At 48.1% G+C, this 27,447-nt stretch overlaps 2 protein-coding genes across 5 annotated transcripts in view; one reads left to right on the top strand and one right to left on the bottom strand.

The window, feature by feature from the left end:
• The window catches only part of LOC146334133 (histone-lysine N-methyltransferase, H3 lysine-79 specific-like), a 158,106-nt gene extending 157,694 nt beyond the window's left edge, over window positions 1-412 (bottom strand). For all 4 annotated transcript variants that reach the window (XM_084825120.1, XM_084825122.1, XM_084825121.1 and 1 more), the window contains exon 1: window positions 31-412. In XM_084825120.1, the coding sequence (XP_084681246.1) occupies window positions 31-111 (81 nt within the window). In that variant the 5' untranslated portion in view covers window positions 112-412. The remainder of the gene's footprint in view (window positions 1-30) is intronic.
• Window positions 334-17,193, top strand: LOC146334132 (zinc finger BED domain-containing protein 4-like). The gene is made up of 3 exons (XM_084825126.1): window positions 334-878; window positions 12,522-12,909; window positions 14,115-17,193. Exon 3 carries the CDS (start codon window positions 14,836-14,838, stop codon window positions 16,768-16,770), a length of 1,935 nt encoding a protein of 644 aa, XP_084681252.1. The 5' UTR covers window positions 334-878; window positions 12,522-12,909; window positions 14,115-14,835; the 3' UTR covers window positions 16,771-17,193.
• The last annotated feature ends 10,254 nt before the right edge of the window (window positions 17,194-27,447 follow it).

Genomic DNA, 27,447 nt, shown 5'->3' with positions numbered 1-27,447 from the left:
TCTCGGCCCTCTCCCAACACACACACTCACGTAGACGGGCAGGGGCCAGGGGTAGACGGCCGGCTCGGCTCCCACGGGCGACTTCAGCCGAAGCTCCAATCTCTCGCCCATGCTGGCGGCGGAAGAACGCGAGAGAGAGCGGAGAGGCGGCGGGAAGAGGGAGAGAGGTCAGGTCGGGGTAGCCGAGGGGGGGCAGCGGTGGCCGACCCGCACCATGCTAGACCGGTGAGCGGGGGAGCTGGCGGCGGCTGTGGAGAGCGAACGAGCGAGCGGCCGCTCCTTCCCCTCACTCTCCCTCGCGTCTCTATTGTCGCTCGCGCCGGGCCAGGCCTCTCGTCAGCGGCTGCAGCGCCGCCATTTTGGGCCGCCCCCGCCGGCGTCAAAAAAAGGAGGAACCGTTCGTGCCGCCGCTGGTGACAGCAAGGGAAAAAAATAATAGGCGTGCGGGAGCGCGCAGAAAGGAGATGAAGCGTGGGGCGGGGCTTGTCCTCTTTCTCGTTCGTCATCGTTGGAACACCCCACCTGAAGCTTTCCCTATTGCTAATGCTAAGGCCTCGAGGGATTGCGAGCGAGAGCGCGCGCGGTGGAAGGGACTGGGCAGTGGATGGAAGAAAGAGCGCGATTCTCCTAATGGGAGAGAGGGACAGCGAGAATGTGAGCGAGCCTCTCGGAAGAGTGCGCGCCGCCTTGTCCTCAGTTGCCCTCAGAGAAGGAGCGGGCTGTGGCGGCATCCCAACCTCTACCCCTTCTCTCTCTGTCGCGTTCGCTCGCTCGCCTATCTCTTCACGAGGCTTCTCTCACGGCAGACACGCTTTGCGGGGGCGTTCGCACGAGGGAGTCAGCAGCCGCCCTGATGAAAAAAAAATCCCGAAGGTTCGGTGTGTGTTAAAAAATATATATATCTCTGAGTGATAAATAAAAACGCGCTGAAGCGTTGCCCAATCAAGTCAGCAACCATATATAAGCCATGTGGATTATATAAATATATATAATGTACCTCAGGCAAAACAACTTCCAAATTATATATACAGACATAACTCAAGGGATGGGGGTATCATCATTCTCTGTATATATATATATATGTGTGTGTGTGTGTGTGTGCACGCACACGTGTGTAAAGAGCGAGAGAGAATTTTGTTTTCAGGTAAGTAGGTATAGGATTGCAGCCTAACAGTAAGACCCACTGTGTTCTATGGGGCTTGCTCCCGGGAAAGTAGGTATCGGATCGCAGCCTTCATCTATCAGCCTTTAAGGTGGCACAAGGCTCTTTTGCCTACCGCTTTCCAGTTGTTGTTGTTGTTGTTGTTCAGTCGTTCAGTCGTGTCCGACTCTTCGTGACCCCATGGACCATAGCACGCCAGGCCTTCCTGTCCTGCGCTCTCTCCCGGAGCGTGCTCAAGTCCATATTCATTGCATCCGTGATGCTATCCAGCCATCTCATCCTCTGCCATCCCCTTCTCCTTTTGCCTTCAGTCTTTCCCAGCATCAGGGTCTTTTCCAGAGAGTCTTCTCTTCGCATTAGGTGGCCAAAATATTGGAGCTTCAGCTTCATTATCTGTCCTTCCAATGAGCACTCAGGGTTGATTTCCTTTAGGATGGACTGATTTGACCTCCTTGCAGTCCAGGGGACTCGTAAGAGTCTTCTCCAGCACCACAGTTCGAAAGCATCAATTCTTCGGCGCTCAGCCTTCCTTAAAGTCCAGCTCTCACAGCCATACATTACTACTGGGAAAACCATAGCTTTGATTAGACGGACCTTTGTCGGCAAGGTGATGTCTCTGCTTCTTACCATGCTGTCTAGGTTGGCCATAGCTTTCCTCCGAAGGAGCAAGCGTCTTTTAATTTCATGGCTACAGTCACCGTCTGCGGTGATCTTGGAGCCCAAGAAAGTAAAATCTGTCACTGCTTCCATTTCTTCCCCTTCCATATGCCAGGAAGTGATGGGGCCAGATGCCATGATCTTAGTTTTCTTAATGTTGGGTTTCAAACCAGCTTTTGCACTCTCCTCTTTAGCAGATGACATTAAGAAGAGGTGGCAAGAATACACAGAAGAACTATACAGGAAAGATCTGAATGTCCCTGATAGCCATGATAGTGCGGTCACTGAACTTGAGCCGGACATCCTCGAGAGTGAAGTCAAGTGGGCCTTAGGAAGCATTAGTAACAACAAAGCCAGCAGAGATGACAGTATTCCAGCCGAGCTATTTAAAATCCTAAAAGATGATGCTGTTAAAGTGCTGCACTTAATATGCCAACAAATTTGGAACACTCAACAATGGCCGCAAGACTGGAAAAGGTCAGTTTACATTCCAATTCCAAAGAAGGGCAACGCCAAAGAGTGTAAAAACTACCGCACAATTGCGCTCATTTCACATGCCAGCATGGTGATGCTCAAAATCCTACAAGCTAGGCTTCAGCAGGATGCGAACCGAGAACTACCGGAAGTACAAGCTGGGTTTCAAAGAGGCAGAGGAACTAGAGATCAAATCGCCAACATTCGCTGCATCATGGAGAAAGCAAGAGAATTCCAGAAAAAGTCTATTTCTGCTTCATTGACTACGCTAAAGCCTTTGATTGTGTGGATCACAACAAACTGTGGCAAATTCTTAAAGTGATGGGAGTACCAGACCACCTTACCTGTCTCCTGAGAAACCTGTACGAGGGTCAAGAAGCAACAGTAAGAACCAGACATGGAACAACCAAGTGGTTCAAAATTGGGCAAGGAGTACGACAAGGCTGCATATTGTCACCCTGCTTATTTAACTTATATGCAGAGTACATCATGAGAAATGCCGGGTTGGATGAATCAGAGGTCGGAATTAAGATTGCTGGGAGAATTATCAACCTCCGATATGCAGACGATACCACCCTAATGGCAGAAAGCGAAGAGGATCTCAAGAGCCTCTTGTTGAGGGTGAAAGAGGAGAGTGCAAAAGCTGGTTTGAAACTCAACATTAAAAAAACGAAGATCATGGCATCTGGCCCCATCACTTCCTGGCATATGGAAGGGGAAGAAATGGAAGCAGTGACAGATTGTACTTTCTTGGGCTCCAAGATCACCGCAGACGGTGACTGTAGCCATGAAATTAAAAGACGCTTGCTCCTTGGGAGGAAAGCTATGGCCGACCTAGACAGCATAGTAAGAAGCAGAGACATCACCTTGCCGACAAAGGTCCGTCTAATCAAAGCTATGGTTTTCCCAGTAGTAATGTATGGCTTGATTCATTGAATCAAGGTAAGCTGGATGTGGTCAAACATGAGATGGCAAGATTGAACATCGACATCTTGGGAATCAGTGAACTAAAATGGACAGGCATGGGCGAATTTAATTCAGGTGACCATCATATCTACTATTGTGGGCAAGAATCCCTTAGAAGAAATGGAGTAGCACTCATAGTCAACAAAAGGGTGGGAAAAGCAGTACTGGGGTACAATCTACTGTAAAAGCAGTACTGAAATCTACTGAAAAGCAGTACTGGGGTACAATTAACAGAGGACAAAGAAAAGGCAGAGGTGCTCAATTCCTACTTTGGCTCAGTCTTCTCCCAAAAGAGGGTCTATGACCCCCCTGGCAAAGGCGAAGTACAGGCTGAAGGGGCAGGATTGCAGCTTGAGATCGACAGGCATATGGTCAAGGAACACCTCATTACTTTGAATGAGTTCAAATCTCCAGGGCCAGATGAACTGCATCCTAGAGTCATAAAGGAACTGGCAGAAGAGCTCTCAGAACCGCTGTCTATTCTCTTTGAGAAATCATGGAGGACCGGGGAAGTGCCAGATGACTGGAGGAGGGCTAACGTTGTCCCTATCTTCAAAAAGGGTAAAAAGGAGGAACCTGGGAACTACAGACCAGTCAGTCTGACATCAATCCCTGGGAAAATTCTGGAGCAGATCATAAAGCAATCCATCTGGAAGCACCTTGACAACAATGCAGTGATTACTCGAAGCCAACATGGATTTGTCAAAAACAAGTCCTGCCAGACAAATCTGATCTCATTTTTTGATCAAGTCACCTCCCTTGTAGACCGTGGGAATGCTGTAGACATCATATACCTCGACTTCAGCAAAGCTTTCGACAAAGTGCCCCATGATATCCTGATGAGCAAACTAGCTCGAAGTGGGCTAGATGAAACAACGATCATGTGGATCCACAGTTGGCTACAGAATCGGACCCAAAGAGTGCTTATCAATGGGACCTTCTCAAGCTGGGGAGAGGTAACGAGTGGGGTACCGCAGGGCTCAGTCCTGGGCCCAGTGCTCTTCAATATTTTTATTAATGACTTGGAGGAGGAGGTGCAGGGAATGCTGATCAAATTTGCAGATGACACAAAATTGGGAGGGATAGCTAATACTTTGGAAGACAGAAACAAAATTCAAAGTGATCTGGATAGACTGGAGTGCTGGGCAGAAAACAACAGAATGGCATTTAATAGGGACAAATGCCAAGTTCTGCACCTAGGAAAAAGAAACCAAATGCACAGTTACAAGATGGGGGATACGTGGCTCAACCACACTACGAGCGAGAAGGATCTTGGAATTGTCGTCGATCACAAGCTGAATATGAGCCAACAATGTGATGTGGCTGCAAAAAAGGCAAATGCTATTTTGGGCTGCATTCATAGAAGCATCGCTTCCAAATCCCGGGAAGTACTAGTTCCCCTCTACTCAGCACTGGTTAGGCCTCATCTGGAGTACTGTGTCCAGTTCTGGGCACCACACTTTAAGAAGGATGCAGACAAGCTGGAGAGGGTTCAAAGGAGGGCAACAAAGATGATCAGGGGACTGGAAACAAAGCCCTATGAAGAGAGACTGAAAGAACTGGGCATGTTTAGCCTTGAGAAGAGAAGACTGAGGGGAGATATGATAGCGCTCTTCAAGTACTTGAAAGGTTGTCACAGAGAAGAAGGCCAGGATCTCTTCTCGATCATCCCAGAGTGCAGGACACGGAATAATGGGCTCAAGTTACAGGAAGCCAGATTCCGACTGAACATCAGGAAAAACTTCCTGAGTGTCAGAGCAATACGGCAATGGAACCAATTACCTGGGGAGGTGGTGGGCTCTCCCACACTGGAGGCCTTCAAGACGAGGCTGGACAGCCATTTGTCAGGGATGCTCTGACTTGGATTCCTGCATTGAGCAGGGGGTTGGACTCGATGGCCTTGTAGGCCCCTTCCAACCCTACTATTCTATGATTCTATGATTCTATGATTCTATCTCAAAAACGATAGAATGATCTCAGTACGAATCCAAGGCAAACCATTCAACATCACAGTAATTCAAGTCTATGCCCCAACCCCTGAGGCCGAAGAAGCTGAGGTTGATCGGTTCTATGAAGACCTACAACACCTTCTAGAACTAACACCAAAAAAAGATGTCCTCTTCATCATAGGGGATTGGAATGCTAAAGTAGGAAGTCAAGAAATCACCGGGATAACAGGCAGGCATGGCCTTGGTGTACAAAATGAAGCAGGACAAAAGCTAATAGAGTTTTGCCAAGAGAACATGCTGATCATAGCAAACACTCTTTTCCAACAACACAAGAGGCGACTCTACACATGGACGTCACCAGATGGTCAATATCGAAATCAGATTGATTATGTCCTTTGCAGCCAAAGATGGAGAAGCTCCATACAGTCAGTCAAAACAAGACCTGGAGCTGACTGTGGCTCAGATCATGAGCTGCTTCTTGCAAAATTTCGGCTGAAATTGAAGAACGTCGGGAAAACCACTAAACCTTTCAGGTATGACCTAAATCATATCCCTGATGAATATACAGTGGAGGTGAGGAATAGATTTCAGGGATTAGACCTGATAGACAGAGTGCCTGAGGAACTATGGACGGAGGTCCGTAACATTGTTCAGGAGGCAACAACGAAATCCGTCCCAAAGAAAAAGAAATGCAAGAAAGCAAAGTGGCTGTCTGATGAGGCTTTACAAGTAGCTCACGAAAGAAGGGAATCGAAAAGCAAGGGAGAAAGGGGAAGGTATACCCAACTGAATGCAGAGTTCCAGAGAATAGCAAGGAGAGACAAGAAGGCCTTCTTCAATGAACAATGCAAAGAAATCGAGGAAAACAATAGAATGGGAAAGACTAGAGATCTCTTCAAGAAAATCAGAGATCTCAAGGGAACGTTTTGTGCAAAGACGGGCATGATAAAGGACAAAGAAGGCAGGGACCTAACAGAAGCAGATGAGATTAAGAAGAGGTGGCAAGAATACACAGAAGACCTATACAGGAAAGATTTGAATGTCCCTGATAGCCATGATAGTGCGGTCACTGAACTTGAGCCGGACATCCTCGAGAGTGAAGTCAAGTGGGCCTTAGGAAGCATTAGTAACAACAAAGCTAGCGGAGATGACAGTATTCCAGCCGAGCTATTTAAAATCCTAAAAGATGATGCTGTTAAAGTGCTGCATTCAATATGCCAACAAATCTGGAACACTCAAGAGGATCTCAAGAGCCTCTTGTTGAGGGTGAAAGTGGAGAGTGCAAAAGCTGGTTTGAAACTCAACATTAAAAAAAACTAAGATCATGGCATCTGGCCCTATCACTTCCTGGCATATAGAAGGGGAAGAAATGGAAGCAGTGACAGATTTTACTTTCTTGGGCTCCAAGATCACCGCAGATGGTGACTGTAGCCATGAAATTAAAAGACGCTTGCTCCTTGGGAGGAAAGCTATGGCCAGCCTAGACAGCATAGTAAGAAGCAGAGACATCACCTTGCCGACAAAGGTCCGTCTAATCAAAGCTGTGGTTTTCCCAGTAGCAACGTATGGCTGTGAGAGCTGGACTATAAGGAAGGCTGAGCGCCGAAGAATTGATGCTTTCGAACTGTGGTGCTGGAGAAGACTCTTACGAGTCCCCTGGACTGCAAGGAGGTCAAATCAGTCCATCCTAAAGGAAATCAACCCTGAGTGCTCATTGGAAGGACAGATAATGAAGCTGAAGCTCCAATATTTTGGCCACCTAATGCGAAGAGAAAACTCCCTGGAAAAGACCCTGATGCTGGGAAAGACTGAAGGCAAAAGGAGAAGGGGACGGCAGAGGATGAGATGGCTAGATAGCATCACGGATGCAATGAATATGAACTTGAGCACGCTCCGGGAGAGAGCGCAGGACAGGAAGGCCTGGCGTGCTATGGTCCATGGGGTCACGAAGAGTCGGACACGACTGAACGACTGAACAACAACTTTCACCCTCAACAAGAGGCTCTTGAGATCCTCTTTGCTTTCTGCCATTAGGGTGGTATCGTCTGCATATCGGAGGTTGTTGATAATTCTCCCAGCAGTCTTAATTCCGACCTCTGATTCATCCAACCCGGCATTTCTCATGATGTACTCTGCATATAAGTTAAATAAGCAGGGTGACAATATGCAGCCTTGTCGTACTCCTTGCCCAATTTTGAACCACTCAGTTGTTCCATGTCTGGTTCTTACTGTTCCTTCTTGACCCTCGTATAGGTTTCTCAGGAGACAGGTAAGGTGGTCTGGTACTCCCATCACTTTAAGAATTTGCCACAGTTTGTTGTGATCCACACAATCAAAGGCTTTAGCGTAGTCAATGAAGCAGAAATAGACGTTTTTCTGGAATTCTCTTGCTTTCTCCGTGATCCAGCGAATGTTGGCGATTTGATCTCTAGTTCCTCTGCCTCTTCGAAACCCAGCTTGTACTTCCGGTAGTTCTCGGTTCGCATCCTGCTGAAGCCTAGCTTGTAGGATTTTGAGCATCATCTTGCTGGCATGTGAAATGAGCGCAATTGTGCGGTAGTTTGAACACTCTTTGGCGTTGCCCTTCTTTGGAATTGGAATGTAAACTGACCTTTTCCAGTCTTGCAGCCATTGTTGAGTGTTCCAAATTTGTTGGCATATTGAATGCAGCACTTTAACAGCATCATCTTTTAGGATTTTAAATAGCTCAGCTGGAAGACTGTCATCTCCGCTAGCTTTGTTGTTACTAATGCTTCCTAAGGCCCACTTGACTTCACTCTCGAGGATGTCTGGCTCAAGTTCAGTGACCGCACTATCATGGCTATCAGGGACTTTAAGATCTTTCCTGTATAGTTCTTCTGTGTATTCTTGCCACCCTTCTTCATCTCATCTGCTTCTGTTAGGTCCCTGCCTTCTTTGTCCTTTATCATGCCCGTCTTTGCACAAAACGTTCCCTTGAGATCTCCAATTTTCTTGAAGAGATCTCTAGTCTTTCCCATTCTGTTGTTTTCCTCGATTTCTTTGCATTGTTCATTGAAGAAGGCCTTCTTGTCTCTCCTTGCTATTCTCTGGAACTCTGCGTTCAGTTGGGTATATCTTCCCCTTTCTCCCTTGCTTTTCGCTTCCCTTCTTTCGTGAGCTACTTGTAAAGCCTCATCAGACAGCCACTTGGCTTTCTTGCATTTCTTTTTCTTTGGGATGGATTTCGTTGCTGCCTCCTGAACAATGTTACGGACCTCCGTCCATAGTTCCTCAGGCACTCTGTCTATCAGGTCTAATCCCTGAAATCTATTCCTCACCTCCACTGTATATTCATAAGGGATATGATTGAGGTCATACCTGAATGGTTTAGTGGTTTTCCCTACATTCTTCAATTTAAGCCGAAATTTTGCAAGAAGCAGCTCATGATCTGAGCCACAGTCAGCTCCAGGTCTTGTTTTGACTGACTGTATGGAGCTTCTCCATCTTTGGCTGCGAAGTACATAATCAATCTGATTTCGATATTGACGATCTGGTGATGTCCATGTGTAGAGTCGCCTCTTGTGCTGTTGGAAAAGAGTGTTTGCTATGATCAGCGTGTTCTCTTGGCAAAACTCTATTAGCTTTTGTCCTGCTTCATTTTGTACACCAAGGCCATGCCTGCCTGTTATCCCGGTGATTTCTTGATTTCCTACTTTAGCATTCCAATCCCCTATGATGAAGAGGACATCTTTTTTTGGTGTTAGTTCTAGAAGGTGTTGTAGGTCTTCATAGAACCGATCAACCTCAGCTTCTTCGGCCTCAGTGGTTGGGGCATAGACTTGAATTACTGTGATGTTGAATGGTTTGCCTTGGATTCGTACTGAGATCATTCTATCATTTTTAAGATTGTACCCCAGTACTGCTTTTCCCACCCTTTTGTTGACTATGAGTGCTACTCCATTTCTTCTAAGGGATTCTTGCCCACAATAGTAGATATGATGGTCACCTGAATTAAATTCGCCCATGCCTGTCCATTTGAGTTCGCTGATTCCCAAGATGTCGATGTTCAATCTTGCCATCTCATGTTTGACCACCTCCAGCTTACCTTGATTCATTGATCTGACATTCCAGGTTCCTAAACAATATTGTTCTTTACAGCATCGGATTTTCTTTTCACCACCAGACACATCCACAGCTGAGTGTCCTTTCGGGTTTGGCCCAGCCGCTTCACTCTTTCTGGCGCTACTTGGAAATACCCTCTGCTCTTCCCCAGTAGCATATTGGACACCTTCCGACCTGAGGGGCTCATCTTCCGGCGTCCTCTCTTTTAGCCTTGTGATACGTTCCATGGGGTTTTCTTGGCAAGAATCCTGGGGTGGGTTGCCATTTCCTTCTCCAGTGGACCACATTTTGTCAGAACTCTCTGCCATGACCTGTCCATCTTAGGTGGCCCTGCACGGCATAGCTTATGGCTTCACTGAGTTACGCAAGCCCCTTCGCCACAACAAGGCAGTGATCCATAAAGGGGGCTTTCCAGTTAGCAAATGTGAAATGTCATGGCACAGCCTCACAATCCGGAGTGCATATTGCAGGGGAGGAGAGAAAGGATGCTTGGAACGTGCAGACAGATGCTACTACAGAACATTGCAAGGGAGGCGTCACGGAGAAGCAGTTGAGATTGTGTTGTTGTTTCTATTCAAGAAGGGTGGAAAAATCTGGCAGGTGTCTTCTGTGAAAAGGCAGTTAAAAAAAAGTCCTTCCAGGGCATAATTTCAGATCAAGAAAGGAGCCATTTGTACATATGGAAAAAGTTATATATTAAAAAGACAATTGTTGTACATTTGTATTGGCCCCAGGAGCGTAGCCAAGTCATTTGTAGTGTTAGAGGGGCCTAGAGATCCATAGTGCTTGCTTAAGTTCATTATTGGTGCAATTCCCATGCTAGTAAGCCTCTGAGCATGTGCAGATGAGTCAAAGGGCCGATAACAGCCTTCTCAGTGCATTCCTTACTAATGAGTAGAAAGCCTTACCAAGCACTCTGCCTGGGAAGCAAAGTTTGTTTACAGGTGGCTGAGCTTGAGAACCAGGCCCTGCTGGCCTATTCTGGGAATAGATGCTAGGGGGAGCTTGCTGCTGTTATGCTGCTTCACTGCTTACATGTATGGTATAAAACCCATTTTACCCCATGGCTCGGGGTTCAGAGAAGCTGTCTGGTCCAACCATTGGGTAAGCCAGTAGTAAAGGAGGGGGGTTTGCATCAAACTAAACCATGCCCCATTTTCGAAGGTGACAGTTGCGCTGCCCCCCGTTGAGACGAGAAGCCCCGCCCTAGCCGGAAGCCCCACATATGTGATCAGCTGACCTGGTCATATGACCTTCAGGGTCACCTGATGGGGGTCATGTGACCCCTCTACGAACTCGCCATGCCGCCGTGGACCCATAGGAATTGGTTTTATTTATTTTTTATTTATTTATTTATTTAATTTCTATACCGCCCAATAGCCGAAGCTCTCTGGGCGGTTCACAAAAATTAAAACCAAACACACAATAAAACAATTTAAAATATATAGAATATTAAAACAACAATATAACAATACAACCACAATAAAATCTAGCAGCAGTGCAGGAGTTTAAAATACAGATTTAAAACAGCAAAGATAAACATTTAGAAAGCTAAAATGCCTGGGAAAATAAAAAGTTCTTCACCTGGCGCCGAAAGGAATACAATGTAGGCGCCAAGCGAAGCTCACTAGGGAGCTCATTCCAGAGCTGGGGTGCCACAGCAGAAAAAGCCCTCCTCCTAGTAGCCACCCGCCTAACTTCCTTTGGCAGGGGCTCACGGAGAAGGGCCGCTGATGATGATCTTAAGGTCCGGGCAGGCACATATGGGAGGAGGCGATCCTTCAGGTAACCTGGCCCCAAGCCATTAAGGGCTTTGAATGTTAACACCAGCACTTTGAATCGGGCCCGGAAATGGACTGGCAGCCAGTGCAGCTGGAAAAGTACTGGCGTAATATGAGCTCGCAGGCCAGTCCTTGTTAACAATCTTGCTGCCCTATTTTGGACCAGCTGAAGTTTCCGGACCATTTTCAAAGGCAGCCCCACGTATAACGCATTGCAGTAATCCAGACGAGAAGTTATCAGAGCATGGATAACTGTAGCTAGGCTATCTCTGTCCAGAGAAGGGCGTAGTTGGTATACCAGCCTAAGCTGATAAAAAGTGCTCCGTGCCACTGAGTTCACCTGTGCCTGAAGTGACAGTTCTGGATCCAAGAGCACCCCCAAACTACGAACCTGATCCTTTAGGGGGAGTGCAACCCCCTCCAGAACAGGTTGAATATCACCTAGCCGGGCAGACGAACCACCCACTAACAGTACCTCCGTCTTGTCTGGATTGAGTTTCAGTTTATTAGCCCTCATCCAGTCCGTTACCGTGCCCAGGCACTGATTCAGAACAGCCACTGCCTCCCCTGATTTTGATGAGAAAGAGAGGTAGAGCTGGGTGTCATCCGCATATTGATGGCACCTCAGCCCACACCTCCAGATAACCTCCCCCAGTGGTTTCATGTAGATGTTAAACAGCATGGGGGATAAAATAGAGCCCTGTGGAACCCCATGGCACAATTGCCATGGCACAGAGCAATAATCCCCCAGCACCACCTTCTGGAATCGGCCATCCAAGTAGGAGCGGAACCACTGTAGTGCAGTGCCTCCAAGTCCTAACCCAGACAACCTATCCAGAAGGATACCATGGTCGATGGTATTGAAAGCTGCTGAGAGGTCCAGGAGAATCAACAGGGTCGCACTCCCCCTGTCCCTCTCCCGGCAGAGGTCATCCCACAGGGCGACCAAGGCAGTTTCCTTTCCAAAACCAGGCCTGAAGCCCGATTGAAATGGATCTAGATAATCCGTTTCATTCAAGAGTGCCTGGAGCTGTCCTACAACCACCCGCTCAAGCACCTTGCCCAGGAAGGGGATGTTGGCCACTGGCCTATAATTGTTAACATCCTCTGGGTCCAGGTTAGGCTTTTTCAGGAGTGGTCTACTTACCACCTCTTTTAAAGCGGCAGGCACCACTCCCTCTCTCAAGGAGGAATTTACAACCTCCTGGACCCAGCCGGACAACCCCTCCTTGTTTGACTGTAGGCTTGTGTTTTTCCGGCCGCATGGATGGACTACATCCTCCATCCTGGGCTTTTCAGCCTAATCTGCTGTACAATATGCCCCTATTTAGTTAGTATTGGATGGCTGGATTGGTGGGGAACTACTTCTGCACTGCACTATATCTGCGATTGTAGGCTGTTCACATGATTTCAGCTTTGCCACATGCATTTATGTCTCCTTCTGCCCAGAGACATGAGCATGGAGAAAAGAGGAACCCGTGGTCAATCCAGCACTCAACAGAGGCGTGGACGCCTGGCGAGAACATACACCGCTGAGGTTGCATTTCAGTGGTATTTTAAGAATGAGATGGAAGCGGAGGAAGCCCAAGGTGTGACCAGCAGCGACAGCAGCCCCAGCCCCAGTCCACCCGCACCCGTAAGCAGCGCACACCACCAATTACTGCCACAGAAAGTGGCACAGGCACAGCTGGCCACAACTCCAGAGGAAGAGGAAGAAAGTTCATGGATGGTGAGCGGAAGGGCAGTGTCTCCAAAGCAGATGAAAATGTTCCCGAGGAGACTCTACAGCGGCGGAATGAAAGTCAAGAAGTCTACGTCATTCCAGAGGATGATTCTGGTAAGACTCTGTCATCACAGGTGCTTGTAAATATCTGGATACAAATAAATATCTTCGAATATTTGAATAGTCCCTACGTTAGCCTTCTGCAACCTGCAGCCTTCCAGATGTTTTGGGCTACAACTCCCAGCATTCTTGACCATTGGTCATGCCGGCTGGGCCTGATGGGAGCTGAAGTCCAAAACCTTTGGAGGGAACCATTTGGGGAAGGGATCTTCTTCTTCAACACGACAAAACATACACAACTGTTTTACATTCATTCATATTCATTGCTGTGAACATATTTCATATTATTTAAATGTTATATGGTACTCCAGTACTAAAGAAAACCCCACCTCTTTAAAAGAACTGCAATACTTTCTCAAACGATACACCTTTTCAGTGGGAAAACACTTCAGTGTTTTGTTCTTGCTTTGTTTCCAAAGCCATTCATCATAGTTTGCTGTCTTGTTTGGCCTTGATCTCTTTTAACTAGAGCTGCAATGTGAATTGATTAAGCAATTACATTTCTGATGATGGTTTTTAAAACAGGGCCTGACTAATCAGGCACTGCTCCTGGGGGACCACAAATGCACCCTGGAAAAAGGCGGTGGGAAGTATGTGCTCAGGACCAGCCCTATCATTAGGTAGCAGCGAGGTGTTGGGGCACAGAACTGTGGGCGCTCCTCGGACTGCCTTGTAGCTCCTCAGCCAGCTTGCTGTCCTCTGGTGTGGTGGAAGAGGCTCTCCCATTGTCACTGTTCAAGTAAGATTCAGCTATCACTCTATGTGGGATGGAGGGGCGCCATTTTATCCTTTGCCTCAGGAAGCAAAACGCTTTGGGCCAGCCCTGTAGGTGCTGAGTCTCACACGGTGGTATAATAGAGCTGATGCAAAGGAGTGGACCTTGCAAGGGAGCCAGATATCTCCTCCCCCATGCTGTTCAGACTTTCACCAGTGAGGACACGTTTAGATAACTCTGGTTGAGTTTCGAAGTCTGTACAGTACATTTTTTTTTGCACCTTGTGTCATGTGTTGTTTTCGCAGCACTAGCTAGTGCAGTAGTAGCTTACATCTGCACCTTGTGTCATGTTGATTGATCGCAATTCCAAGCTATGTTTCATAGATTTCTACAACTACACAGTTTTATTCTCTTGGCTATTACTCATGTGTAAAAGGTGCATTTCTCATGATACTCTGCTTCTATCTATTTTGAATCTTTACAGAGACGCCCACAACCGTCCTCCCTGCATCAGACAGCGGAAGTGGGACAGGTGAACCAGGTCCAGAGCTGCCTGCTGATAATCACCTCGTGGGCGGCGGCTCATGTGATTTGGAAAAAAAGGCCGGAGGACTTAGTGGTGTCATCAGTGATCCGGACAGTGAAGATGATGAGGAGCCCTTCTATATCAATGTCCCTGCTGAGACTGGGCCTGACTCTGTCTTCCACTTCCAGCCTTCTGGGTTCTTTGGGAGCAATCCCAAACCTCAGGAACAAACATCCCCTGCTAAGCACTGGTCAGCGCCGTCAGCAACACCAACAACAACACCATCCACAGATGAGCGGAAACGTGCAGCTCCCGATGCCACCTCATCTGGAACCGATACCCCCATTCCCCAAAGAAGAAATGGTGGTGGCAGGGTGAGATCCTGTGTGTGGCGCTTCTTCAAATATGCAGAGAACGGCCGCTATGTCGTGCTTTGCGATATTTGTAGAAGCCGTGTGCGGCTAGGAAAAGAAAGGGGCTGTGGACGAGTGGGCACGTCTGCCATGAGGCGACACATGGAGGTGCATCATGCGCTTCTTGTGACCAAAGATAGCAATGGGAAGCCACAACCATCCAAAAAGAACATTACCGCCTTCTTTGCCTCATCTTCCAAAGACCTCACGCAAAGTGGTCCGGTGAGAAGGGCACAGAAGGCAGCTTCGCTAAGAGGCAGGCGTCGATGGAGAAATGCCTCACGCTGACACAGAAATTCCCCTCTGACAGCGTCCAGGCACGAAGGTTGAATCAGGACCTGACAGTGGTCATTGCAGAACGTATGCTTCCCTTCTCCCTGGTGGAAGATGATGTCTTTGTGCGCTTCATGAAGAGTTTGTGCCCTCGGTGGGATGTCCCCTCTCGTCACTACATTAGTGGCGTTGCCATTCCAGCCCTGGCTTCTGAAATCAGAAGAGTACTCCAACAGGATTTGAAATGTGCAGTTGGAGGAAGTGTACATTTAACGAGTGACACATGGACAAGCGATCAAACAAAGTCTTATCTGTGTGTCACCGCGCAATGGGTATCCGTCAGTGCGAGCAGCCGACTGACTCGGAGAACAGCGACATTGTCCCTCACAATGCTCTCAGGGACACACACAGCAGAAAACATCAGCAGTAGCATCAGTGGTGTTGTTCAGTCCTGGTTGGCCCCCTTAAACCTAACAGTGGGCTGTGTAGCAACAGACAATGCCTCCAACTACCTAAAAGCAGCCCGCATCGCACAGCTAAACCACATTCAGTGCGTTGCGCACTGTTTGAACCTTGTGGTGCGTTCCGGATTGAGCAACGCATCTCCTGAAATAGGCAAGCTACTTAAGGTGGCCCGATCCATTTGCACCCACTTCAGGCAGTCCTGCTCAGCAACGGAGGCAATCGGCGCCATCCAACGTAGCCGTGGCCTTCCAGAACACAAATTCATTTTGGATGTGTGCACACGCTGGAACAGCACATTGCATATGCTGCAGAGACTCTGTGAGCAGAGATCAGCTATAAACGACTACATCACTGAGAAACAACACCACTCCAAATTTTTTGTCACACCACATCAGTGGCTCTGGATGCAAGAGCTGGTGGACATTTTAAACATATTCGATGAATGCACAACGCTACTGAGTGCAGACTATGCCACACTGGGCCAAGTTCTACCTGTGCTGAAGATCATAGAGGGGGTGCTGAGAAAACGCCATGCTGGGCTTTGTCAGCGCACCAGTGCTGTAGGCAGTCAAGTCCCCAGTCCTGCAGTTAGGCTTGCTGAATTCCTTCTGCAGGAGCTGGGCACCAACAAACACATCACTTCGATGAGGGGGGACCTGAAATATGTTGCTGCCGCATTCCTTCAACCACGGTTCCGGGATAGCACAACAAGGGCGGTGCTGCCAAACCAGAACCCTGACTTCCAAAGTGTAAAAACATATTTGACAGAGAAAGTCATGGAGTGCTGCCAGAGAGATGTGCTGGATGAGAAGGAGCTGGGGAAGAGTGAGGCTAGTAGGACTACTACCTCCCCTGAAGATAATATCTGCAGCAGTAGCACCATCACCAGCAGGAGGGGCGATGATGACGCCACAGCAGCTGCACCACCAACACGACATACAGACACAGGGGCATCTTCTCGAAAGTTCTACCTGTACTCCTCAATGGCAGTGGAGCTCAGTGTAAGCGGGAGCGGGCAGGGGGAATGTGCCAAAGCAGCCAGGAAAGGGTCAGCTTATGATGTGGCTATCCAGGAACTGGAAGCTTATGCCAGAGAGAGTTTCTCGGGGATGCAGAGCAGCCCAGAGAGTGATCCTCTCCTATACTGGGAGACAAAACTTGGCATTCGGCCAAATCTGAGCAAAGTCGCCATTTGGCATCTATCTTGCCCTCCCTCGAGTGTGTCCTCTGAAAGGCTTTTCGCCACCACCGGCAACATTGTTACCACCCGCCGAAGCAGACTCACACCGGAACATGTCTCCACCCTTGCCTTCATACGCTCCAACAGGGAATGGATTCCCAAGCAGCACCTCCCTCCACCACCACCAGCTGTCAGCAGAGTAGAGCAGTCATCAAGTGATGAGGAGGACCCCTGGGATGATGACACTGCTGCTAATGTGAGCCAGAGTTCTGAGGGACAATGAGGCAGAATGATATAATTGTGAGTGTGGTCACACTGAGGTGTCCCTCAGAACTTTGTCCAAACAAGCAGTCCCTGTCTGGCCTGGGCAGAGCCCAAAGCACTGGCAATATGTGGCGGAGCTTTATAATAACTCACATGCAGAGTCCAGTTGCGCTGCCTGACTGTGTGTGGCAGACTATGCAACAGCGTACACCCCTACTACACACACACAGAGTTTTCTATGCATCCCAGTGTACTTCGCTAGGGGTGGACGAAAGTCACCTGTCGTCGAAGCTTGTTTGCGGTGGGGGGGAGGCGCTTCGCTGCTCCCCCCGCGAAGTTCAGGCCGGGGGGGGAGGCTTCCCGCCTCGCCCCGGCCGAAATTCAGGCCGGGGAGGAGGCTTCCCGCCTCGCCTGGCCGCGAACTCGAAAGTTAAAAAAAAAAAACAACAACCCCGTGATAGGCTACGTGACGATTAACGTAGCCTATCACGGCTAGATCTGCAAAGTCAGCCGTGATAGGCTACGTAAATCGTCACGTAGCCTATCACGGGTGACTTAAAAAAAAAAAGCACGTACGCAAATGGCGGCCCCCATAGGGAGCCGCCATTCGTGTTCCTTATTTGGTCGCTGTAGTCTACGTAAATCTTTACGTAGACTACAGCGACCAAATAAGGAATGGGAATGGCGGCTCCCTATGGGGGCTGCCATTATCCGTACACGCTTTTTTTTTTTTTTAAGTCACCTGTGATAGGCTACGTGATGATTTACGTAGCCTATCACGGCTGACTTTGCAAATCTAGCCGTGATAGGCTACGTTAATCGTCACGTAGCCTATCACGGGGGCGTTTTTTTTTCTTCTTTTATTGCAACGGCGGCGGCGGCAGCCAGTCAAAAGACCGGCTGCCGCTCCCGCCCCGCACGAACACCCACCGAACCGCCGGCCGGACCCGCCGCCGGGAGGGACATTCAGCAGAGGTAAGTCCCATCCCGGGGGGGGTGCGGGGGGGGCGGAGGATTTCTCCCCGAAACTTGTTCGGGGAGAAATTCTATGCCATCCCTATACTTCGCTATCGACTGTATATGCGTATCTTTACCCCTCTGAATGTTAGTATGATTCTGATTCCCCAAATGTATGTATAGTGTCAAGGGCTCCTTGGAGGCCTCTCTCAGTCTAATCCAGTAGCCAAGTCCAGACACAGACAAAGGGATTCCTTTCAAAGCTTTATTCCTCTTTTACAACTTAACAACTCTACTGTTAGAAACTAGTTATGAGCAGCAGAGTACCTGTGCCCTAAGTTGGAACAGTTGGTCCCCGTTTGAAAGGGAATCACTGGCAGACCCTGAACTTATGGGCTAGGGAGAGTCCCTCCCCTTTTCCCTTGGATCCTCTGGGCGCAACCGTTGTTTGTGCGCCAACCGGGCACTACGCCTCCTTTCCGCGCCCTCCATTTGGCGCCGCTCTCTGCGTCGGCGTCGCGCATCCATCAAGTCTGCTTCCCGCGCTCTGTCACTCCCAGGACTGCTATCTAAGCTAGGAATGCTGGTGGGAGGAATCTCCGTCAGCTGTTGGCCCTGGGAAAGAGGAGCGCGCTCCTCTCCCAGGAGCAACTGCTCTTCCTCAGAATCAGAACTACTCTGGGATTCTATGGGCTCAGTGTCCACCCTGACATATAGTTCTAATTCTCTTGATGTGTGCTTTTAATTCATTTTAAATTCTTCTTTCATAAATCAAGGAATTGCTTTCAAAGACCTTGTTGTGGTCTCTCTCTGGACTCCCTCAGCTTTTGGGTTTTCCTAAGCACCAGGAGTTCTATGTGAAAAGAGCCCTCTGGTATGCGTCCAGTTTACATGTATGTGATATGCACCTCCACGTAAAACAAAGCATACTTCATAGAATCATAGGGTTGGAAGGGGCCTACAAGGCCATCGAGTCCAACCCCTTGCTCAATTTAGGAATCCAAGTCAGAGCATCCCCGACAGGTGGCTGTCCAGCCTCGTCTTGAATGCATTCATTCATAACATCAGGGATGCTGACTGACCATCTCCCTACGAGGGAAGCTTACAGCAGCTGGGCTTGTTTGGCTGGGAAAGCATTCTTGTTGCGGTTAACAGTAAGCAAACACAGAGATCACTGTGTACAATGATCTAGATTTAAAAAATTCTACCTGTGGACTTGAAGCAAGGAATTGTTAACTTTTTTTTAGAACTTTATATACACACAGAACAGATCAAAACAAAACACAGAAACAATTGCAACGTTGGGCTGGCTGGCTGCAGGCCTCAGTTCGGAGGAGGATGCAGTTCCCGCTCGATGGCCTCCACCCTTCTTTGAAGGTCGTCACCTGTGTGTAGAAAGAGAAGAATAAAGCACAATGGTAATATGCATCTTGCAGGCAGAGTTGTTAGCTCAGGTCAGGTGCCATTCTGTAGCACTACTTACAGGTCCTGCTGAGCCTCCGGACATCTGTCAAGAGACGCCTCAGGAGCACAAGAGGAGGGGCTTCATCTGTGGAAGAAGGGTGGCCTTCCTCCACAGATGCTGCTCCTCTTGCTGCTGGCTCTTCGATCTCCTCCTCCTCCTCCTCTTCCTCCTCCTCTTCTTCCTCTTCCTCCTCCTCCTCTCTGCGGCCCTCAGTGCCTCCTCCTCCAGCAAGGCACGATGCGCAGCTGTGGGATGTCACAGCAACAGAATGAATGCGTTCATATGTGTGGTGAGTGAACAAAACCACAGTCAGTGATTGATCTGTCTGTCACCATCCCCACTACCATAAGGACCACTGATTCTGTCCTCCCACCACAAGGTCTAATGATGAGGGGATAATTAGGGAGGCAGATCATACAGTACTGACAGTTTTGGTGTGATGGGGACTGTTGGACTTCTGTAAACATGCACAGGATTGCACTTCTAGTCACCCCACTTCTACATTTGCAATGCCATGGTATTTATTTATTCTGTTGCTGCGTTGCATAAATGCCACCTTTTTTCCTAGCGCAAGGAACCCAAGGCGGCCCACATTAGCCTCTTCCTCTCCATTTAACCCTCACAACAACAACACTCAGGTAGGCTGGGGCTTTCTGACTGGGCCAAAGTCACCCAGCGAGCTTCCATGGCTGAGCGGACTATACCCAGATCTCCAAGCTCCCAGTTCAACGCTTGCTCATCAGTTGACTTGAGTGCCAATGTCTTGGTAGAAAGGTGGGGTGCAAAAATCCAGCAATCACTACACGAAGAAGGATGACGTGCACACACCGAGAGGCTGGCCCTGTTGCTGCTGGGCTGGTGCCAGTCCCCCTGTGTGCACTGCAGAGACCAGCAGCAGCAGCATTTCCCTGGAAATGGACAGCGTGTCAGTGTGTAATATGAGTTGAAGTAGCCAGGCCCGCATAATCCTATGCATGTGGTTGTACAGGAAAAAGCCATGCAGTTCCCAGCATCCCTTCTTCAACCAGCCAAAGTGGCTGGAAGATGATGGGACCTTTTTCTGTCCAAGTTCAGCAAGCATAGGATTGCAGGCTAAATGTCAGGATTTGTTTGTTTCCGCATGAGACCACAAAGAGATAGCTTCATTTTTGGTACACATCCTTGTCTTCATATTTAGTTAAGCTTGATGATGGGATGGGATAACTATAACTTACCAGGCATATACCTCTGCGAAAATGGGGGCTGGCCTGCCTTGACCCACACTCTGTGGATGCGCCAGTAGTAGGCGGGGGGGGGTTGGACCGCGGTGCCCTCCTCTCGGCAGCAGCAATCCCCTCTCTGATGAAGGACTGCTTTAGTGCCTTCCATTTGGACCGCAATTGTCCCATCGTGCCATGGTGGCCCGCTCGCTCCATCCTCCTCTTTATCTGGACCCAATAAAGTTCATTGCGGCAGGAGGAGCTGCCAAACAGCACTGCCACCGCCTCGCTGCTCTTAATGTTGATGAGGAGGGCCTTGGTCTCCTCATGGTCCCACCTCCTGCCACGCACTGGTGCAGCCATTTTAGAGCAGCCACACTACTACACCCCCCCCAAGACAGCCACGCACAACCACCACTTAACTACACACACACAGACCAAACCAGACAAAAACACCACAATGCACAAACAACACTGATACAAGGAAATCCACTAAGCACCACCACTAACACACCACCACCACCACACAACAGAACTCCACCCACAAATCACCACGCAAACGCAGATGCAGACGACATTCAGGAAGTTAGCAGGAAGTTGACGACAGATTTTGCGGAAGCGGAGCTGCAGCCCCGTTTTTTTTTTATTTGTGAGGCGGTTTACAAGACCAGTAAACGTGAGGATCATCAAGCACAAATACACAGAAATTAATAAAATCACAGTCCCTGTCCGAGAAAACAAGACAGCGGGGGAGCGCACAGAGGGCGGGAAACATTTCAGGCAACATCGAAAAAAATATGTAAATAATTATGAAAATAGTGGGAAAGTTCGGGCCAAGGCAATCCCAACAATGGCGAGAGTGCGGCGGAAGCTACGGGGGGATTCCCCCCAAGGGAGAAAATACAAATACGTCAGCAATCCGGCCGACGGAAACTACGTTAATATTTGCGACGAATAGTCTTTTGTGGAATGGTGGAACGGGACGGGCGGCTGTTGGGCGTGGGGGATTTTTCAACGTTTGCTACGGATTTATTTACGTAACTTCCGAGGTGGAAAAAAACAACAACAGAGTATTTTGGGGGTTTGCGGACAGTGGAATGGGACAGAGGACACAAACTGCGGAAGTCAAGCGGGACGGTATGACCACAATTCCTACATCCCTAGTTAGGTCCAGTGGCTTTTGTGCTAGCCACAGGTACAATTTGCTTTTCCCAAGAAAAGCTGTCAAAGTAAAGAGCTATAATTTTTTTGTGCTCCCACATAAATCCATGGAATTTGGGGACCTAGCAGGCCCTATGGAGCTGACTGAGCCTGCCAAATTTCAGACAGTTAGGTCCCGTGGCTTTTGCGCTAGCCATGCGTAAAATGTCCTTTTCTCAAAGTCTAAAACAAAAAGTAAAAACTGTCAAGCCACCCAGGGGATTAGGGATCCTAATCAGAAGGTGTTTAAGGTGACCATTAGGAGGTCACTATCCCTAATCTCTGGTGTAGGGTTTTTTTGAGGTGCAAAAACCTCTCTCCCCCTGCTTTTCTTTTCTGCTCTTACATGCCCACTGTTGGGAGCTTGCCTGCAATGACATTCTGAAGAGGGAGAAGGAAGGGAAGAAAGAGCTCCATGTGAAATACTGGTATTTCACACAGCATCTGATTTTACTGCCCCAAGCTGGAACCTTTGGATTCTGCAGAGGTGTAGTCGCTTCAGTACAGCAAAGGATCCAGTCAGCCTCCATGAACTTCTTTCTCCCCCTCCACTTTAATTTCTGCTAATAGCTGTAGGACTCAAATAATCCCAAAGGGAGGGTTAGGACTATGTGGCGTCATGATCGAGAAACTGCTGGGGCTTTTAAATGGGTTCCACAGTGTTAAAAAGCTAGACAAGGCCTCAGCCACCTCACCTCACCTCATAAAGTTCATTTAAGTACGTGCAATCCTTGCAAACCCTGCACAGCCTCCTAAATTCCTCTGAAGTACCACCTCTCTGAAAGGAGCCACTTGGCTTAGGGAACGCTCTCTACCTCCCCCCCCCCGCTGCATTTCCAATCGCCATTCTTCTTTTCTTCTTCCTCCCCTATCCTGTTCTTTCTTTCCCTTCTTTATTCCACCCAGAGCCTATCTTGGGGAATTCTGAAAGCGAATTCTCTTTGGTGGGCAAGAGAGGCTCTGAACTGTACTTGACTTCATGCAAACAGCCAAGAGGGTTGGTTTGTCTCCTCCGCCTCACTCAAGCCTTTGAGAAGAGTGGGTTCACATGGTTGCAGAGAAACACATCTGGGGCGGTTTTGTTTGTCAGTCGCCATTATCCAGCAATGGAAGGGCTGTAGCTCAGCGGCAGAGCACACGCTTGGCATGCAGAAGGCCCCAGGTTCAACCCCCCGCAGCTCCAGGCAGGGCTAGGGAAGCATCCTGCCTGAAACCCTGGAGAGCCGCTGCTGCCAGTCAGAGTCCACAATACCGGGCTAGATGGACCCAGGGCCTGACTCGGTACAAGGCAGCTTCCTGTGTTCCTCTGAACAGAACGCTTTAATAACAAGAGGAGTTTGGGGTTTGTTTTTTAAGTGGAGGGGAGATAAATACTGCTCATTTATGCAATCCTATGTATGCCTACTCAGAAGCCCCATCACGTTTATAATGAGGCTTACCCTCAGGAAAGCGTGCATAGGATTCCAGCACGAGTTACTTCTGCAGGGAGGGTTGCACCCTGATGTTCTGCATGTTCACTCAGAAATAAGTCCTGAGTTGTGAGCATGGTACTGCAGGCTTACCACAGCTCTTTTTGCAGCTTGTGATGGGCAAAATGATAGAGCAGGAACCAGTGTTGATAATCACTTTCCAGGCTCAGTTGGTGATCGTGATGAAAAACCAGAAAGGGGAGGTGGTAGAAGGAGACCCCGTAAGTAAAAAATCCCAGTTGCAGAACCAGCGAGATACCAGGTGGGGCTCTGTTGCACGTAAGTGCGGGAACCTCCCCCTCTTTAAATGTTTCCTCCTTTATCTCTGTTCTATCATCTCCCCCCCACCCACCAACCTGAAATGAAGAATTGTAATTATGCCTGTCAGCTGTTGAAGAGTTTCTGATCCATTATATGGCATTAAATCCGTTAATTAAATTGGTTGACAGCCAGGCTGTTGCTTGATTTTTATTTTTGGTGGGCGTGGGGGGAGCTTTCTTTAATCCCTTAATTTATTTTATCTGTCTTTTCAAAAAACAGATTGAGGGACACAGCCCCACTCTTTCTGCATCTTCCTGTGGCAGGGAGTTCCACTGCCTGATGACATGCTTAACGTCCTGTTCTTTGTTTGCCTTCAATTTGCTACCTGTTCATTTCCTCCCTCACCCCTGTGCATGATGCTTAACTTTTCCCTCTTCCAAGAAAGAGCAAATCACTTTCCCCCACCTGCTTACCAGTCCTTGAAATCTTAAATCCTTCTGCCATATCCCCTCTCCCCTGAAACTGTCTTAAGCCAGAAATCCATGACTCTGTTATTAAACTTTCCTTTGTGATGATCCATGCTCTTTGTTTTGCAATCATTTTTTTTTACAGTTTTGCTGGATTCTTTCTGAAAGGGAAGTAATTCAGCACAGACATCCCATAAAGCATGCCCAAGATGCAGAGATGAAGTGAATACACCTGTCTGTGGGGGGTGGGGAGACTCTTGTGTTGTGTCTCTGTCTGAATCTGTGCTCTGGCTTTACCACCCTCCAAGAAGGAGAAGAGGAGCTGCTGAAGTCACTATTGACCAAATGCACCAGGGCTGGGTAATTCTTACACTTTGATGCTCCAAATTTGGTTCCTTAAAAACATTTGGTTAGCAAGAGTGAACTGCGCAGCGTCTCCCAGTTTTAAATTCAGTTCCTCAGTTTGACTGCATGTGCATCTAGCTCAGACACAAAGTTTGACACAAAGCTGATGACACAAAGTTTTGACCAACCAACGCGGCACTCTGTAGATGTGTTGACCGCGACTCCCATCAAAGCTTTGTTGAGGCAAAGCTGCCCTACAGTTAACCTGAATGACATAAACCCTTGTAAGCCTAGCTCCAAATTGGGTCAGAGTAGACCCATTGGAATTGATGAGTCATATGTCTAGAGCTAACCCACAATTTTTAATTCAGGGAAGGGTGTGCTGTACCACTGACTGGGGATGCGCTTGTTCCCGCCTCCGTCCCGCAAGCTGCTTAACCTTCTATAACACTTTACCAGTTTGAATTTCATTTAAGCTTCCTCTCCGGATGAGAGACTTTTGTGGCTGGCTTGCTGGAGTGCACTGGCACTCCAGCCCAGTGCCTCGCCACTTCCAGCAACCATGATCTGTTAAGCAAGAGCTCGTTAGCTCCAAATGAATTGTTAATTTGTCATCACGGAGACTGCCCCACGGCTAGAGCTGCAGCAGCTAATTGAGTCGCCCGTGCTGCGGGGCTGGACTGTTTAATGTGCTCTGCAAGGTGCCCTCTCGGGAGGGGGGATTAATCAGGCCAAGAGCTGCAACCCGACAGGAGGCGGGGCAGCTTCTCTGGCAAGCGTCCTGCTGCATCAGACCCAAGACCTTGCTAGTCCAGCATTCTGTTCCCACAGTGGCCAACCAGATGCCCCAATGGGAAGCCTGCAAGCAGGACATGAGCACAACAGCACCCCTCCTGCTCAGATTTCCCCAGTATACTGCCTCTGATACTGGAGGTAACGCATCACGGTCCTGACTAGAAGCCGTTGATAGCCTGCTCTTCCATCAATTGGTCCGATCTCTTTTTAAAGCCGTCCCAAGTTGGCTGCTGCTGCTGCTGCTGCTGCTGCATCTTTGTGGCAGAGAGTTCCATAGTTTGAATGATGCACGGTGTGAAGAAGTCCTTCTGCTTGTGGAGTCGTTAGGGTGTTTGTGAGCATTCCATATCATCACAGGAGCGCAACCAATGGGGTGGTGGGGAGGAAGTCTCCTTTAAGACCATCAGAAGAGCTGTACTGGAACAGACCAAAAGCGATGTATAGTCTAGCATTCTGTTCCCACAGTGGCCAACCAGATGCCTCTGGGAAGCCCATAAGCAAGACTTGAGTGCGAGTTTGTTTTTTAGATGCAGACAATTGCTTATTCATTTGTTTGTTTTTTAACCCAGAGCATGTGCAGAGGTGCTATTAAGTGAGTATTGCAGCCAGGTTGTTCTTTTCCTGGAGACAGCTCCTACAGGGTCATTGTCTCTGATCCTGCACCCTGTGAGTTTCTTTATAATGGGGGTAGAGAACCTCTGTCAGCTGGAGGGCCAATTTCCATTTCAGAGAAGCTCTCAGGGACTATACCTTCCAGTGGTGGGTGGGGCCAAAGGCAAAAGGGGAGGGGCCAAAATTACCAAAAAATGCTAGCATATTGTAGCTTAAAGCTCTTCCTGCTGTTTTGTTTTTTTGTATTTTTGGCCCTGCCCACCAGCGGAATGTGGCCCCCAAGATCAAATTCAGCCCTCAGTCTGAAAGGGTTGGTCCAGAGGGGTCATATGACCCCTCTACGAACTCATCATGCCACCATGGACCAATAGGCTGAGGTTTTAGAGCCCTAACAGGTACAGGTGTGGAAATGGCCCAAAGGGCCTTTCCCAAACCCTCCCTGGATACTACAAGCTTACCTGCAATCTGCCCCATCCCTCTGGACATATTTAGAAAGCTGTAAAGGTTTCCCTATTCAATATGAATATGAATATGAACTTGAGCACGCTCCGGGAGAGAGCGCAGGACAGGAAGGCCTGGCGTGCTATGGTCCATGGGGTCACAAAGAGTCGGACACGACTGAACGACTGAACAACAACAAAGGTTTCCCAAAACCTATGCTCACCCCTGTAAAGTGACTTTTGAGATGCAGAAGACACAGATAAGCAAAGGAATCCACAGAATATCAGGATCCAACCACAATGTTCCCCTCTGTTGTTAGACAGTTTTATGTTAGCCAGACACTCTAGACACATCTAAAATGCTGCTAGGGCTCTCCAAAAAAAGTATGCTCACCCTGTAAAGTGACTTTGTATCATTAATCCCCACATTGAGATGTAGAAGCCATCCCCACAGAGCATCAGGGTTATATTATTCAAAGTGTAGCAGACTTTTATTTTCCCTGTTGGGGAAATAAAAAGCAGAAAAACAAAAGTTGCAACATTTCAGATCTGAAGCAAAAGGATCCTTTTACAACAACTCAGTAAGGAAGACAAAATTAAGCATTTTGTAAAATCCATAAAAATAAAAGTCACAGGAGCTACAACCACCCCTCGAAAGTAGACATGCTGTAAACACCACTAAGGTTTAGGGGGCGCAGAATCAAGAGGTGCTGTTTAGCAAGAGTTGGGATAGGGAGACTATACTTTAAAATGGAAATAAATTCTCATTTTAAATGTGCTTTGCCTGTTTTCCTTGTAAACTAGCTGTTAGCAGTATGGTAAACTTAGTAATCCAAGCATCTGATCCTAGAGATTGTGGAGTTCCCTAATTCCTGAGAGAGAGAAGATTTTGCAATAGCTGTTATGTACATAGGAAACAAAAGTGAAATTTTAATTAAAAAATAGACACCGTGCAGCACATCTATTGCTACGTAGGAGAAAATTGTACTGTGTAGAACAATGCAACCAGTGCTTGGAGACTCTGATTAGCAAGTCAGGGATGGGTGGGGTTTGCAGGCATATGCTATATTCAGTAAACAAAGGTATCTCCAGTAGCTATGCCTTAAGCCTATCAACTGTATTCATGGGTGCCTGGGAGGTGGATATGGTGGTAAAGTTGAAGTGGGGAAGTAAGCATTTTTGTAAGAATCACGAGGGTTGCAACAACTCTGTAAGGTAAACAAAATTAAGCATTTTGTAAAAATCAGAAAATAAAGGTTACAAGGGTTACAACAACCCTCAAGGTAGACATGCTGTAAGTTTGCTGGGACCGACCTCACTCTCTGTATTCCAAAAGGAGGGCAATAAGCATAGAAATCACAAAGGTTGCCAAGTAAAGCCTATTACAAACATCCTGTGCTGTAATCCAATCACCACCCCCTGTGTATTCCAAAAGGTGGGGGTATATGCTGGTAGAGTTGAAGGGGGAAAACTAAACTTTTTCTTT

Source organism: Heloderma suspectum, chromosome W, assembly GCF_057233095.1.
Source record: "Heloderma suspectum isolate Gila_16-S chromosome W, 16-S_ref, whole genome shotgun sequence".
In the NCBI taxonomy this organism is placed as follows: Eukaryota; Metazoa; Chordata; class Lepidosauria; order Squamata; family Helodermatidae; genus Heloderma; species Heloderma suspectum.
The sequence above is the reverse complement of the archived record's forward strand: the minus strand, read 5'-3'. Positions and strand labels throughout refer to the sequence as shown.